Raw genomic sequence first — 18,010 nt, forward strand, 5'->3', positions numbered from 1 at the left:
TATGCTTAAGCATTCTTCTTGTCGTGTTCTTTAGATTATCCCAACCATGATTCGTTTCATACACGTATGTATATCATGATTCTTGTTGCTTAGACTCTAAGGCAGCTTAGGATGCTTCCCGAGTCTCACTTGGACATAGACGTTAGGTGGCATGAACCCCTTTAACATGCTTCACCTTAAGGTGATAAATTTGTAAAATGCTAGGTCGATGCATGCTCATCTCCTACGAGTAGCTTTATGTTACTCACCCCTACGATACTGGGGCATATTTCAGGTACGAAGATTTGGTTCATGACGCCTAGCATTCCTTGGATGTCGCGTAGCTTTCAAGTTTCCATTTCATTCGAATGTTAGCATGAAATGTCATTTTGTAGACTTATATGTCAAAATATGTTATTTGATTCCATGTATGTAATGTGTACTTAAGTACACTTCTTTCAATGTATTTGATATGTATGAGATGAGGCCGAAGGCCAATGACATGTGTATTGTATTCTATGTACTTTTTTAACTTCATAAAATATTGTGAAAATCTTGAAAAATCGCAAGTCATTGCTTCATCAGGGTGTTGCATCGGGTGTGGAATTCCATTTTCATTCTTTCATAGGGTCTTATTAATCTTGTATGAAGTGTGGCCAAGGGCCAAATGGTCATTTGACTCCATTTTACATTTTTGGATTCCATGTTTTCCATTCCAAGTCCATTTTTGCCTTTTTGCCCGTTGGGGGGTCAGATTTTGCATCGGCTATATTTTTAAGTCGTGGACAATTGTAGCACATCCAAATAGGTAAGTTACGTTTGTGTGCATGGTCGTTTCCGGGCAAAACCTTATCGTTTGTGTTTTGAGCTTCCTATGGACTCATTTTGAAGTTTTGTTGCATAATCTGATTTTAGGGCACTTTGGAGTTTTCCTTCAGGAAATAAATTCCGTTCTTCACATGGTCACTTAGAAAACGTGATTTTAGGGGGGGATTTCTTCTTCGTGTTTTTCCAGAAAATGTCGCCTTGGTGCCGGAAATCCCATGCAAAGTTCAGCTTTCTATTATGCATATAGCTGCTTTTTAATCCACTTGCCCTTTTCTGATCTAGGGCCATTCTGGGTACTTCATAGTGTTTATTTTTCATTTTCATTCACAAGCCGGGTAGAAAACATGATTTTAGGGGGGGTTTCTTCTTCGTGTTTTTACAAAAAAAAAATCATCTTGATGCCGAAAATAACTCGCAGATCTGGAAAATCTGGTCGTTCCAAGTTTTTCCCGAAAAAAGTGCTGATCTAAGGGGTATTTTGGGTATTTCACTTGTAAAATAAAATCTTCTCTTGACATGGTCATGTAGAAAACATGATTTTGGGGAGGGTTTGTTCACAACTTTTGCCAAAAAATGTGGTTTAAGCCCTCAAAACCACATTTGAAGTCCAAAAATCAGTGCAAGTCCTGCCCAGATTTGAACCCAGAAAGTTGGTTTTTATGAAACTTTGACGTTTCATATCTTCTTCGTCCGGACTCCGAATCAAGTGATTCTTGAGTCTAAATTCTTTAATTTTTCCTGGTCTATCTAACGGTATGCTCAGTTACATTCAGTTTTGTCAGAAAAGACCATTTTACCCCTTGCAAAGTACCCTTGCTGCATTGATTTCAAACCCAAAAATGTGATTTTTATGAAACTTTGGAGTTTCATATTTTCTTCATCCGGACTCCGAATCAAGTGATTCTTGAGTCCATCTTGACTAGTTTTTCATTGTCCTTCCAGCGGTGTGCTCGGTGGCACCCGAGTCCACAATTTTTAGAAATGACTATTTTTCCCCTGGGGGCTTATTTGTCATATTTTTGGTCTTTTGCTTCCGCGTCAGTTCTCATTAAGTTCCACGACCTCATGGAAGGTCATTTTGACTTCTTAGAGTCTTATTTTCTGTTTTCGCTTCCGCATATCGGATCCGTTATCGGGTCAATCTTCGGTTCATCACAGGACACGCTGGCCTAAAAACCAGGGTCGTCACAGGTGGTATCAGAGCGTCCAGGTTCGAAAACCTTAGGACGACGGGTTTTGGGTGCATATCATGCTTTTGTTGGTGTACCTTGATTTATTTATATGCCTATGATAACATGTTTTGGTATTATAACATGTTTACGTCCTTTGTTTGATAACATGCTCGGTGTGATGACATGTTTTCTGTAATTATATGCTTGTGTGTTTAAAAGCATCATTGTTTGACATGTTTGCTTATGTGGCACCTTGAGTAGATAGTCCATTGCTATGATGCATGCTAGCTGTTTACTTTTATGTCTGGTTTTGGCATTGTCTCTTAGGATTTGTCGTATCACTTGGATGATTTCTTGTTTCACGAGTTTCCTCTTTGGATAGGGGAAATTCATTTTGTAAGGACCCATGTCAGGAACCTTCTTGTCTGTTCTGTCAATTGATGCGAGTAAGGCTCATGTAAGTGTAGAATCGCAATTCTTGTCTGGTGGAGTGAGACGTGGGCCAGGGAGGCACCGTTTCATTTCCTTTTCCTTCGTGGCTTCTAGATTTAAGGCCTTAAGCGTAATGGCGCCAGTGTCATTGTTGTCATAGTTTTGGGATTAGCTACCCCAACTCTCGCAAGTGCCTGGTTCCCACAATGCTTTTGGTAATGATCATTTCTGACATTGATGTTATTTGTATCAAAAAGTTCCCTTCTAGGGCAGGATATAAACTAGTGCCTTATACTGTCATGCTACCTTACTGACGAGTAAGTGTGGACGAGTTCTGGTCACTGTTCGTACTGCCTTCACACTCTCTTCTTCTATCATGTTTCAATGTTTTGTTGTCTTGGGATTCTCTCGGTAGTTGACGTTGAGTTAACGTGCCGATTCGTATGGGGTGTTGTCTCAGTTCATGTTTTCGCGTTCCTTCAGTTGATCTTTAGACTTCAGGATTTGTCCTTCAGTGCATTGTGAGCTGTCCTTGGATTTGACCATTTGTTCGGTCATTATTTTGTTCTCTCTGGTATGTTCCTAATTTCGGGGACGAAATTTCTTTAAGGAGGGTAGGTTGTAACGACCCGATCATTTGCCTTCCTTTCCTTTTTCCTGAAATTTTACGAACGAATTTTTTTCGTTTAATTTTCTTTTCTGAGCTCTGTTTCGTGCCGCTTAGTGTCATCTCGAGTGCTCAGAATTGGTTTCTGAGACTCTTTCATGTGGATTGACAACTTTCTTTGAGGACCGAGTCATTTTCGCATTTTTCGTTTTTCGGACACTATGCGCTATTTCGTCTTTTCCCTATTCTGTCATTTTTCCTATTTTGTCGTATCTCCGTTTGTCAGTTTTTGGCACAACCTCACTTTTCAAGCTCGGAGTTGGATATGACTTCACGTATCCTTATCGTGAGTGGTTTCCACGAAATACGTATCTTTACTTTTGCAAGAAAGTACTTTACTTGCTCCCGGTGCCCATAGGGGCATGGATGAATAAATCTTTGGAATTAATTTCATTTCTTGGTGTGTTTTTTATAAATATTTTTTGAAGATATTTTATTTCAGGGGCATCTAAGAAAATATCTTTTGGAAGATATTTTCATTTTGGGGCAGTTTCGCAGTTAACCCTTTTTGTAGGGGCCATTGTGCAATTAACGAAAGTTATTGCAAAATGTCTCGTCTGGAGCCTGAATCCTCGTACGGGATTCATTTTCACTTTTTATTGACTTGTAAATTCATAGAATTCCGTTCTGGTCGTTTTTCTCCAGTTTCAGAGTTTCTGGACCCGGTTGCCGCCGAACTTGTTCGGGGCATAACTTTCTGCTCAGGACTCAGTTTTAGGCGCTGTTTCTTCCGTTGTTCATATTATCTTATTTGAAATCTTCTTTGTTCACGGAGTTTTTCCGTTTGAGCGCGTTTGCTCAAAATCCACTTTTCCGGACCAGGCGGGGCCCTTTCGGGGCACTTTTTGAGATTTCTATAAATAGGTTGCCCTAATTTTTAAAATCAGATTTTTAGACCTTCTTCCTCCTCTTGGCTGGAAGCCATAGGAGCCCAAGGGGCTGCCTTCACTCTTTCTTCTCCTCCACTTGATTTCCTTAGTAGAAATCCTTCGGCCTTAGCATTTGTTGTTCCCCTCGTCGTGCTTTACCATTATTCCTTATTAGAATTCATTTTTGACAATTTCTTGAGTTTGGCTTTGAAATCAAGTTTGGATTTTCATGGGATTCATGTAGATCGTGTTGTCCCTGGCATAACCCTTCGATTTCGGCGGATTCGAAGCATTTTTTTTTCAGTGGGGATTTGAGGTCTTCATCTCAAATTAAGGTAGGAGGTGTTATAGGTTTAATTCTTGTTATATAACATGCTATTGATTCTTATACAACTTGATTACATGCTTAAATATGAAATCTAGAGATTTTATTATTTAATTTTCTTGTATTGGATTTGATTTTCCCGGTTGCTTATGACTTGTTTTAAACATATAGCATGGTAATATGATGCTCTATAATATGGTCATTGACATATATTAAATTGAGGGAATTTGAACAAGTATTAAAGATTTTATTTAATATTTATTTTGAATAAAGTATTAAATCATATGGCCTTAACTAGCTTGAAATCAATATGTATTAGCATATTAAATTAGGCCTTAGCATGCTCTCCAACATAGTTGAATTTGAAAGTAATTGGAGGTGTTTTGAAAATTAGTCATTATTAATTAATTTAATTAATTAATTTGCCCCGAGTGCACTATTCACTCAATTTGAATTCCGACTTGATATTCTTGATTTACATGCCATATAGCTTCACATATATTTGATTTGGAATATTCGGTTAGGTTTTGAAACATTTTATTTAATTAAATTCCATGTTTAAGATTAATCCTCATGGTGATATACAACTTGGAATTGATTTGTAGCATGCTAGAAAATTAAGCTTAGGTATAGTTGTTCACATATATTAAATTGGGATTAATTGCTTGAGAATTGAAACTTTTAATCTATATTTAACTCTAGTGAAGTTTAATTCACATGGTCTTAAATTGAATGAAATAAACTTGTAATGTGATATTACATTAGTCCTTGGCATGTTCTCTAAGATATGTTAAATTGAGAGCATTTGGTTAAGTTTGAAAATCTAGAGATTTTAATTAAAAGAATAAATTAAAATCTATTTTGTGGTCCCATTAGCTTAATTAAGGTTTTAACTTGATGTTTGTATTGGCCATGACTTGTTCACTAGTATATATTAATTTGGGACTATTTGAAGTTGTTTTAGAACCTTGGGATTTAAATTAGCATGATTTAATCAAAGTTCTACTTTGTTGTTCTAACAACCTAATTGAGTTTTAGAATGGATATAGGTGATGACCTTGCCATGCCCTTTAACATGTATTAAATTGAGGTTAATTGAAATTGAATTGGAAATCTAGAGAATTTAATTGTGTTTATCTATTTAAATTCTATCAATTTGCTCCATGATCTAGTTGTGTTTTAGAAGTGGTTTCTATATTCAAATCATGGACTTAGACTTGTTGTATATTCATTTGGTTATGTTTTGAACATTGGATTATATAGTTGCTATGTTGTATTCATGAGAATATGTTTTCCTTATTGAATATATTGTTGCCTTGTGTAATGATTTGCACACTTTGTGTTTAACATCTTTCATGCATAGCGTGTAATGAATCGCACACTGAAGATTCGACATTCATCATATCATATTAGTTGTGGATTTAGAACATGTATTGTATAGGTTTCCAAATTTGGTTGTGCTTAGTAGATAGTTGATTATCTTGCATATTCCTGTTGATATATGCGTTGTTGCACAACTTGTTGATTTTGGAAACTTGGGGATGTCATTGTTTGACTATGGCTAGGATGTGGTTCTAGTACGGGGGATAGTCCCTCTATATAGTCTAGTGTGCACATAGGGAGGTAACCCATGGGCTAGTAACCCTAAAGTAACTATGTTGTCGGTCTGATCCAGCATGACGTCCGAGTATCCACTTTGCGTGCATGGTCGTTTCCGGGCAAAACCTTATCATTTGTGTTTTGAGCTTCCTATGGACTCATTTTGAAATTTTGTTGCATAATCTGATTTTAGGGCACTTTGGAGTTTTCCTTCAGGAAATAAATTCCGTTCTTGACATGGTAACTTAGAAAACGTGATTGTAGGGAGGGGTTTCTTCTTCATGTTTTTCCAGAAAATGTTGCCTTGGTGCCGGAAATCCCATGCAAAGTTCAGCTTTCTATTATGCATATAGCAGCTTTTTAATCCACTTGCCCTTTTCTGATCTAGGGCCATTCTGGGTACTTTATAGTGTTTATTTTTCATTTTCATTCACAAGCCGGGCAGAAAACGTGATTTTAAGGGGGGTTTCTTCTTCGTGTTTTTACAAAAAAAATCATCTTGATACCGAAAATAACTCGCAGATCTGGAAAATCTGGTCGTTCCAAGTTTTTCCCGAAAAAAGTGCTGATCTAAGGGGCATTTCGGGTATTTCACTTGCAAAATAAAATCTTCTCTTGACATGGTCATGTAGAAAACATGATTTTGGTGGGGGGGGGGGGGTTTGTTCACAACTTTTTGCCAAAAAATGTGGTTTAAGCCCTCAAAACCACATTTGAAGTCCAAAAATCGGTGCAGGTCCTGCCCAGATTTGAACCCAGAAAGTTGATTTTTATGAAACTTTGACGTTTCATATCTTATTCGTCCGGACTCCGAATCAAGTGATTCTTGAGTCTAAATTCTTTAATTTTTCCTGGTATATCTAACGGTATGCTCAGTTACATTCAGTTTTGTCAGAAAAGACCATTTTACCCCTTGCAAAGTACCCTTGCTGCATTGATTTCAAACCCAAAAATGTGATTTTTATGAAACTTTGGAGTTTCATATTTTCTTCATCCGGACTCCGAATCAAGTGATTCTTGAGTCCATCTTGATTAGTTTTTCATTGTCCTTCCAGCGGTGTGCTCGGTGGCACCCGAGTCCACAATTTTTAGAAATGACTATTTTTCCCCTGGGGGCTTATTTGTCATATTTTTGGTCTTTTGCTTCCACGTCAGTTCTCATTAAGTTCCACGACCTCATGGAAGGTCATTTTGACTTCTTAGAGTCTTATTTTCTATTTTCGCTTCTGCCTATCGGATCCGTTATCGGGTCAATTTTCAGTTCATCACAGGACACGCTGTCCTAAAAACCAGAGTCGTCACAGTTAAACCAGCATAGAAAGCTTGCACCAATTGCCATTTTGGAATTAGGTGGTGCGGACATTTCCTAAGGAGATCTTGAAGTCTCTCCCAAGTCTCATGGAGTTGTTCCCCCTCGCTTTATGAAAAGCTAAGAAAGGAACACCTCATTTGGTTGGTTTTACTCACTGGATAGTACTTCTTTAAGAATTCTTGTTGCAATTGAGCCTATGTAGTGATGGAATTTGCAGCAAGGGAGTTCAACCAATATTTTGCCCTTTCTTTTAAGGAGAATGGGAAGAGACCCAAATGGAGAGCATTGTCAGGGAAGCCTCTCAGCTTGATGGTAGAGCATATTTCAAGGAATTCATCAAGGTGCTTATAGGGGTCCTCATTTTCAAAGCCATGAAAAGATGGAAGCATTTGGATGGTGCTAGATTTGATCTCATATTGGGTTGCCTCAATGTTTGGCATTACTATTCAAGAAGGAGAGGCATAAGTTATAGGGATGAAATGGTCCCTAAGAGTCATAAGAGCATTTGGAATTTCAACCCTATCATTATGGATTCCCTCACCCCCGACATTTCCCTCATTGTTGGCCATTGTATTAATCTCAAGATCAAGTCCTCTTAAATTTTCTGATTCCCTAAGGTTTCTTCTAAGAGTTCTTTCAAGTGAATTTATATCAATTGGCACTTCAAGAGTAGGCAAGGATAGTGACCTACGGCTCAATATCAACAACACAATTTACAACAAACATTATATCCTTTCACCATCACATCCACATACGATGTTCCCTTTCTCCTCAATTATCAAAGATAGAAAATAAATGGCCACAACAAGGACCGATGTTTTGCAATAAAAAGAAACAACAAATAGCCTCGACAAGGGCTTCACAATTTAACTATCAGTAATTTAACCATATACAAGATATTCACAACTTTGAAACTAGAACTTCGAAAACTTACCGGGAGTCCTTTAAACTTACAAATTTGCTAGCTTTCCCACGGCAAGCCTTGAATACCTAGAATCTCACAAAAACACTTGAAACACAATTAATCGAAACCAACAAGAAAATATCCACAAAACACAATATTCACAATCATACCAAAGTTAATCCTAAAACCTCGGTTACAAAACCGTTTGCAATCCCCGGCAATGGCACCAAAAATTGATCGGTTTGGGATTCGATCACTAATAAATCAACCCTTTGCAATAGCACAAATCATTGTAAAATAGGGCTATTGGTCGGGTAAGTCGAACCACTGGGATTGCTAGTTTATGGCAACCAAGGTTTTTAAATTCACTTTTAGTTTGATGAAAGGTGTATAAAGTTTTGATTGGTTTGTCACTTAGTAACTAGAATTGAAATGCACATAAAATAATAAATGCAAGGAATTCAAGAGAAAGAAATCTAGAAAGAGATGTCTAGGGAAATGAATCCACTACCTACCCTTTTAACATGCTAGTTGATATTAACTTGGGGAAACAATATATATATGTAATCATGGAATGCAACAACACAAAATTGCTACATTACCTTCAAGAAGTTCATGAAATCGATAAGCAAGAATAACCTATCAAAGGTTTACATGCTTTAACTACCTAAACTAGGGTGTAGCCTTAGACATGCTCACTAAGCTAGAAATTATCAAGCCTTCAATTAAATGATAGGAGCATATGAAGTTAAAAATCAAGATTAATCCATCAAAGGGAAATCCTAAGCCATGAACTAACAAGGTTCTCATACAACATGCCATTACAACCATTCCACAATCTCATTTTCATTGTCACTATGAAAAATCAAGCAATACAACCATGAGAACATACATTCTAAAACAAGATAATAGATTCAACATGATCATTTATATCAAATTTAGTTCATTACATCAAGTGTAAGCTTCTAGATTATGGAGCAATCACATATATACATCATTTTCCCCAAAATAAACCAAGACTAGAACATGCTTACTAGAGAGGGCTTCATCACCTCCCTAGATAGGGAGTTAGTTACCCATAGGAGCAATGAATGAAGGAGAGATGGTCATTATCTCCGCCATTTTTGCCTTTTGAGCTCAAAAACACACAAACCCCTCACCTTACAATATTTCTCTCTCTAGAAACTTGCTAAAATGAGAGATGCCCTCTCCCAAGACTCCAAGCCCCTATTTAGCCAGAGAAAAACTAATTTTCCCTCTATTTTCATGGCTACACAACCCTAGGAGGAATCAGGACCACAAAAATGGGTCAAGGGGACAGCCTTGAACCAAACAATGCAGAGTTGTCTGCAAATCGATGGGCACCCGCGCCTTCTCAGCGCACTGGCATATTTGGCGGGCGCCCGTGGTGCTTGATGGCGGGGGCCCGTGAGATACAGCGGGGCCTCGCGCTGGCTATATGCTATTGGAGACTTTGGCAGGCGCCCGCGGATTTCTTGCGGGTGCCCACAACTTCTTGGGTCTGCTCTGAAAATATATGCTCTTGAACATCCTTTTACACGGACTGCTGACGCTACTCTTCTTCCTTGGGCTTTGTGCATCGAGCGTCACGAGTTCCGTGGATTACTTGACTTGCCAAAATGACGGTCCCCGGCAACGGCGTTCTTTGATCTTCAAACACTTATTAAAGAGTCACTTTTACCTCTCTTAGGGGAACCAACCTGAAAATAGAAAAAAGAATGCAATTAAGTCTAATATATTCAGTATAGACAACTAATGGACTTAACTAATGCAAATAAGGGCGCTTGAATATGCAATATTCGGTGCTTATCACAACTTCCTGAAAATCACCAAAAGCAAGCCAATGCAGCATTATCTAATCAAGGGTACAATCCATATTCCAATACCTATAACCTTGGTTGGAGAGATAATCCCAATCGATCATGGCGGAATTAGAGTCAAGGTAATATTGTTCCCCAATCTTAGGGACAGTACCAAAATTCATCCAATCCTTTGCCCAAAATAATCCTTTCAATCAATCTTCTATATATCTTCCACCACAACTTTAGAATCAAGCTAATCCAGCTCCTCTTCCTACTCCTCCTAAGTATTCATCTGTTTTTTAAGGATAAGTAATGAGTACCCTGGCTGAAGTTAAGGTAAACACCCAACTTCTTCATATTAATTCTCAAGCCATAGTCAAGTTAGAGGCACAAGTTGGGCAAATTGCAAGTACTCTATCTAGTAGAGAGGAAGGAAAATTGCCTAGTAAACCAGTGGCTAACCTGAAAGGGCAAACTTACATGATTAATGATATTAATCCTTCAAGTAGTCATTATGAGCAAGTTCAGGCCATCACCACTTTGAGGAGTGGAAAGATCATTGATAATAAAGTTAAGGAAAAAGGGGAGGACATAGAGAGGCATAGGATTCCCATCATTCCACATCCACATTCTATAGATGTTCCCCCAAATTCTATTCCACAATCCACAACAGGAGTTGAAGGTTCATCTACTCTCAACCTTAAGACAGCTAATGTGCCAAAAGCGCCTTATCCTAAACGTCTGAAGGAACCCTCTTACTTTGGTTAGCAAAGAGAGAAAATTTATGACATGATGGAGGTCTTCAAACAAGTCAAAGTTAATATTCCTCTCCTTGAAGCTATTAAACAAATCCCAGCCTATGCCAAATTTCTATAAGACTTGTGCACCTAAAAGAGAAAATCAAAAAGCCAAGTCTCTAAGAAAATTTATCTCACTGAACAAGTCAGTGCATTCATTCAGCATAGCACTCCTCCTAAGTTCAAAGATCCTGGTGCTCCTACCATATCTTGCATCATTGGAAACAATGTGATAGATAGAGCACTTCTTCATCTTGGAGCAAGTGTTAATCTTCTTCCTTACTCGGTGTATGAGAAATTAGGCTTGGGAGAGCTTAAACCCACGTCAATAGTGTTGCAACTTGCTGATCGATCTATAAAGCAACCACGTGGGATCATTGAAGATGTTCTTATTAAAGTGGACTAGTTTTATTTTTTGGTTGACTTTCTTGTCCTGGATACAGAACCTGTCCATGATTCCAATCGATGTACTCCTGTAATCCTTGGTCATCCATTCTTAGCTACAACGAATGCCAACATTAACTGTAGGACTAGGGCTATGGATATTTCTTTTGGGAACATGAAACTCAAATTAAACATCTTCAATGACACTACATATTCCTCAGAGAAATATGAGTGCTTCTTTATTGATGAGGATTCAGTCACCATCTTTCCAACAAAAGATCTTCCTCCTTTGATTTCGAATCTTTCTAGTCCTTCTTGTGAGTTCTCTCACAAACTTGAGCCTAAGCCACCACCGGATAAGCTTGAGTATTCTTTTTTGGGTCATGATGGAACCACAGTAGTTCCTTCTATTTCAAATTTCATAATCACCCATAGGACTGGTTTTGGGATGAGGGAGGCAATTGAGTTACTGGATAAAGGCTAAGGAGTGGCCTAACGTCGAGCTAGCGACGTTAAAACTTAGCATGTTGTCAAGCTATCGACGTTAAACTTAGCACTTGTAGGTTTGTACTGTAGTGTGATTTGATTTGATTTTTTTTTTCTTCAGGTTATTTTGTTTTCTGGTTTTTAGTTTATTTGTGTATTTCTCTTTTATTTTTAAATTAGATTAGTTTATATTGATTAAAAAAAAAAAAAAACAAGGGAAACGAAACAAAAATTTTCTTGTCTCTTGGCTCTGCAGGTTTGATTTTGTGAGGTGATTATTTATTCTTTCATTATTTGTTCACTCTCACGTGGTGGTGTCTAGATGTTTTCCTTGACAGGTTTTTACATTCAAGTTTGGGGGCGCCACCTAGCTTGACAATTGCCTATGTTATGGACGGTTTACTCTAACATTCCTCGCTCTTGATGAGCGCTGAAAAGTGCATATTTAAACCCCTTAAGCTTAGGTATTCTAGGACCTTTATCTATCTTATTTTATCATTTTGTATTGATTTCGTGTTATTTCTATTTTCAGGTACTTATCCCCAAAATAAGCTAACTCAGCCAAATAAGAGCATAATTAAAGCAATTATGGGATGAATCAAAGAAATGAGCAAAATAGAGCAAAAGGAAGCAAAGGGTGGACTTTCAGCAACTTCGATCGATCTCAAGAAAAGTTTGATCGATCCAACTTTCATCGATCTCAGCACTTCAAGATAGATCTGAGCCATGTTTGTCCCTGTTCAAAGATCTCAAAAGTTTGATCGATCCAACTTCCTTCTCCGATCAATCGAACATTCTTGTCCTTATCCAAATGATTGATCTTATCCAGTTGTACCACCCTACCAACCACTTTTATCCTTTTCCCAAAAATATCTCTCAAAATATCTCAGATTTGTTTTTATCTAAAAAGGCGCCGCCATTGAGGATCGATCCAACTTCAATTCGATAGATCTCAGCCATGTTCGATCGATCCAAGTCCAAGGTTCGATCGATTGAACTTCCTCCAGTGCGAAAAAGTTAAATTTCCAGTTCACAAAAGTTGTCCTTTATCCAATCATTGGAGAATATTTGTTGTACGACCCCAACTCATTTTGGGTGTCATTTGACCTACCTATATAAGGATAAGAATTACTTTTTATGAAGAAAAAAAAGATCATATTGTATTATCTCATATCATATCATACCTTAAAGAACTCTTATGGAGGAAGTAAAGAAGATGAGGAGGCTAGAGACACCATTAGAGACTTTTCATCAACCAAGGAGCAGATTTCTTCCATAGAGCTTGCCCTTGAGGGTTGGAGGACATCATCCATGAGTGGCTAGACATCCTCTTGGGGCTAGAGTTAGCCCTAAGCATGCTTTCTACTTCTTGATTTATGTATTTTTGAGGGGATTTGTATTGTGATTCATGTATTGACACTTTTATATATATAAATCTTGTTTATTCAATGATTTATATGGTTTAATGCTTCCAATTGATCATTTCATTCTATCCATATGTCTATGTATGCTAGAATAGATGTTCATGTGTTTGTCTCTATTTCTTGTGTTATTGATGCATGTCTATATGTATTGATGCTATAGATCTAGAGATTGTCAAGACATAGTGCTTAATGTCATGTTCTTATGGTTTATTTGAAGGTTCATACTCATTGCTTGATGGATTGTGCCTCCCTTAGTTTAATTAGTTTAATTTCATGTCATTAGTTTAGTTATAGTGTAGTTGTTAAATGGGAGGACAATCCATGCTTGTTGTTGATGTTCCATACTTATGAAAAGCAAGTAACATGTATCTCTCACCTTGTGATGTGTTTAGATTGTGAGCTTAAAGAAATGATTAATGGCTTCATTTGATATGTTGTGTTATCCACCATGTTGTTTAGACAATATATGCTTAATTTGTCATCCATGCTTATTAAAGCAACCACACACACACTCTCTACATTGTAATACATGTTCTTCCCCCCATTAATCATTCATTAAAGGTGTAGAGAAGCTATGCTTAGTGGTGATCTCTAAACCCCAAGATCTCTCTCTCTTTTATTCTCTCTATTGCATTATTGCTTACTTTAGTTTAATTTGCATCTAGTTTAAGTCAACCAACTAACCACTATTTTGATCACTCGACCTACTAACCCTAATTTTGATCCCTCAACCTAATATGACACTCAATCCCTTGGGACGATCCCTACTCACCCTAGCTATATTTTTAGTGAAAGGTAGTAGTGGCAATTTATAAATGTAAAACTTGGCCATATAAGCATAAACTTTAGGTTCGGAGCGCGACAGCCACCAGCTCCTATGGTAATATTGTTCTAACCCTTTGTCTATTTTTGTTCTCATTGCACATTGAGGACACTATGCAGTTCCAGTTTGGGGGTAAGACAATATAATTGCAAGTTTGGTTTGGTGATAAATTTTATAAATTTTAAAATTTGCAATTTGTATGATAAGTCGAGAGCATAAGATGTAATATAAGCATATGTTTGAGTATATTGATGGTTGTGTAATCTATTTGCAGTCTAAAGTTGGTTAGAAATGGTTTGTATGCTAAATTACTGTGAAAGGAATTTCTTGAAAAAATTTTAAATCAGTTGGTAGTCTGTGGTTCACTCTGTTAGGATAATTGTTGTTTAATGATACTGATCTCTAAGATGCTACACTTTGCACATTATTCACACTTGCATGAAGTCTGCGGGGTAGAAATTGGAAGTCTTATTTTATTTTGAGTTAGACTGAAATGATCAGATAAATTTGATAGTTTTGATGACCGAGGCATAAAAGGAAAAAAAGAAATAGAGAAAAATTGGTATGTATGCAATAAAAATAAAAATAAATTCTTCACCAATATGAATGAATAATGAAAAAATATATATATATATGATGAAAAAAAAAGTAGAAAAGGATCAAGTTCAGGTTTATACTTAGATTGCTTGAGTGATTAAGTCCTTAGGGGTGTGTTCTGACACCTAATGCCCTAAGATCGTCTAGTCTGGGAGTCATTGGCTGAAAGCTTGTTACATAAGGGGTTTAGGTTGCCTAGATTACTTGAACAATTAAGTCCTTAGGGGTGTTTTAACACTTAATGCCCTAAGACCATTTGGTCTGGGAGTCATTGGCTGAAAGTTCATTACAAGGGTGATTTAGAAAGCTTAATAAACCTGAACATTGCACAGTATCCTTTTTGAAAAAAATGCATACCCAGAAGAAAAAAAAAATGCCTTGGGAGTTGGAATTTTAAGAGTCTGCTTGTGACTTAAGGAATAACAAGGAATAAATGCAAGTATGGACAGTAAGCCACACGATGAATTGTAGGATCACTTTCAAAAAGCATCTTTAGAGATTAAAATTGTTGAATAAATGATTGAACTGATATGTGGGGACAATGGTTGCTTAATTGAGATTGAAAGTTGAAAGATTTTCTGATTACATGATTGGTATACTTGTTGTATTTGACTGATTAATGAACAACAGGGATAAATGATTTGAAAACAGGCTTGAATTAGCTTACTGTGCATTTAAGGCACTGATTTGAGAAGTTTGTGGGTATCTTCACTGGAAACCCTCACGAGATTACAACTCGTCCACTAGGGGTAACTTAGGGGTTTAAAGGCTTGTTGCATAGGCTAAATGCAACCGTGATTCCCACGAAAGCAGCTTTTTAGTTCTGTATTGCTAAGGGACTATCAATATGTAAGTTTGGGGGTGTGATGAGCGCTGAATATATGCATATTCGAGCTCCTAAGTATGTATATGTTAGGGCTTAAAATAATACTTCTATCCATTATTAGACTAATTTATGATTAATGGCTTAAAGTACTTCTTTTTTCCCTTAAAATTTTTTTTTTTTTAAAAAAAATTGCTTTAAATTTAAAATTTCTGCCACAAATAATGCATTTGGCCGTTAAGGCACTGTTTGGCTGACACAAATAGTGCCTTAATGGCTATAATTTTTTTTTTAAAAAAAAGTTTAAAAAATTCAATTTTGTAAAACTTTTTTTTTAAAAAAAAAACAATTAAAATTAAAAATTTATTCACTTATTACCATAAGATTTTGTATTCCTTATTTTCTTATTCCAATTTGTTATTTTTAATCTTAAAAAATCATTACATAATAAAAATTCTAGTACACGAAATGTCATAACATCCTAAAAGTAAACAAAATGCAACATAAATTAAACATCTTCATCACCATAGCGGTACCACAAATTTTCCATCAAATCATTTCTCAACCGCGTATTTGTCTCTCTGTTGCGAATCTGAAGTTGGCGAGAGAACATGTGCGCTGCTAAAACCGATGGGCATCGACTTAAAGTAATCGAGATTGCATCCTCCAGTGGCGGAGTCCATCGTCCAACATTTACTTGACGCTCATCTTCAATAATCATATTGTGAAAGATAATGCATGTTTTCATTATGAGGCACAAGTCATCTTTCTCCTAGTAACGCACTGGTCCTTGTGTTATTGCCCACTTGAATTGCAATACCCCAAAAGCCCGTTCTATATCTTTCCTACATGCCTCTTGTCACTGAGCAAATAATTTTTCTTTTCCAGTTGTTGGGTGCGGGATGGTCTGCATCAAAGTTGCCCACTTAAGGTATATATTATCAGACAAGTAATACCACATTCTATAATGATGTCCATTCACTACATAATTAACAGGAGGTAATTGGCCATTGACGATACCGTTGAATATAAGGGAATGATCCAACACATTTATATCATTGTGTGAACCCGTCATTCCAAAGAATGCATGCCAGATTCACAAACCTTGTGAGACAACTGCTTCCAATATGAGAGTATTCTTATTAGAGCGTCCCCTATGTGTGTCGTGCCACTCCACTAGGCAATTCTTTCACTCCCAGTGCATACAGTCAATAGAACCAAGCATACCCTGGAATCCTCTATGCTCCCCTTCTTCAAGCAGCCGTGTTATGTCGGCTTTGTTGGGTGGACACATATATTCCTCTGCATACATAGCAACAATAGCATTACAAAATGCCTTCAAGCATTTAATGGCAGTGCTCGCGCCGATTTTAATAGACTCATAATAGTGATCGGTTGCACTGTAATATGCGAGTATACGAACAATAGTTGTCATTTTCTGTATAGAAGACAACCCTAAATGACCAGTCGTATCCTTTTTTTGAACAAAGTAGTCATCATAAGCTTTAACATCATTAAAGATATATACGAAGAAAAAGTTCTCGTCGCATCCTGAATCGTCTGTGAAAGTACTCCGGTGGATATGTGCAATTCTCATCGAAGTCATCTTTCATTAGCTGATAGTGGCTTCCCTCTCGGTCACGATGAATGTACCGTTTCTTATTACGGACTTGAAATACTTGCTCAACTATCTTTGGCCTCACTAAATTCATAATCTCATATAATTCATCTTAATCCTGTTGAATCAACACGGCAATAGAGTCATCTTCCAAAGAGCATGACGAGAAAGATGAAGAATTAGAGTTTGCCAAAGGAAAAGCTTGTGATGACGAAGCCATTGGAATTTCAAAATTGAAAAAGATCGATAATGATATTTTGCTACAATGGAGAGAGATGAATGTACTTATGATTTTCAAATGAGTAAATGAGTATTCATAATATAAGATGAAAAATATAACCGCTAAAAATATAGCTGTTAGAAATATAGTCGTTAGAAATACAATCGCTTAGGAAAAAAAAATTAATTAATTAATTTCAATTATTATTGTTATTATTATTATTATTTTTTTTGGAGAGCAAAAATTCAGAAGGCTTCCATATGTCTTTGAAAAACTTGCCCTTCAATGTAGGGCTTCAACCTTTACCCATTCACTTTGAATGTGTTGCCATCTTTTAAGCTTTTTATCTCAACTGCCCCATGAAGCGCAACAAAAATGATTTCATATGGACCTTCCCATTTAGTACGCAACTTTCCGGGGAAGAGTTTAAGTCTAGAGTTGAAGAGCCAGAATTTTTGTCCGGGATCAAAGGATTTCTTCACAATATGTTTATCATGAAAAACTTTGGTCCTTTCTTTGTAAAATTTAGCATTATCATAAGCATTGTGTCTCAATTCTTCCAACTCAATCAATTGAAGTAAACGATTCTCTCCAGCTTTATCAAGGTCCAGATTGAGCTTTTTAACTGCCCACATAGCCTTATGTTCTAGCTCAACTGGAAGGTGGCAAGGCTTTCCATATACAAGTCTATAAGGAGATATACCAATGGGAGTCTTATATGTCGTCCGGTAAGCCCACAAAGCATCATTCAATTTTTGTGACCAATCTTTCCAGGTTGTGTTTACTGTTTTCTCAATAATTTATTTTATTTTCTGGTTTGACACTTCTACTTGCCCACTCGTTTGAGGATGGTAGGGGGTAGCAACTTTATGAGTAATGGAGTTTTTGAGAAATAATTGCCTCAAGAATTGATTGCAAAAATGATTTC

At 36.9% G+C, this 18,010-nt stretch overlaps 1 protein-coding gene across 1 annotated transcript; it reads right to left on the bottom strand.

Moving 5' to 3' along the window:
- Positions 1-17,384: 17,384 nt before the first annotated feature.
- On the bottom strand, positions 17,385-17,717 carry LOC132270515 (uncharacterized). Its single transcript, XM_059771693.1, has one exon. The coding sequence runs from the start codon at positions 17,715-17,717 to the stop codon at positions 17,385-17,387; it is 333 nt and encodes a 110-aa protein (XP_059627676.1).
- Between the last annotated feature and the right edge of the window lie 293 nt (positions 17,718-18,010).

Source organism: Cornus florida, unplaced genomic scaffold (assembly GCF_030987335.1).
Source record: "Cornus florida cultivar Cherokee Brave unplaced genomic scaffold, ASM3098733v1 CherokeeBrave_3.0.0_Hap2_Chr08, whole genome shotgun sequence".
NCBI classification, from domain to species: domain Eukaryota; kingdom Viridiplantae; phylum Streptophyta; class Magnoliopsida; order Cornales; family Cornaceae; genus Cornus; species Cornus florida.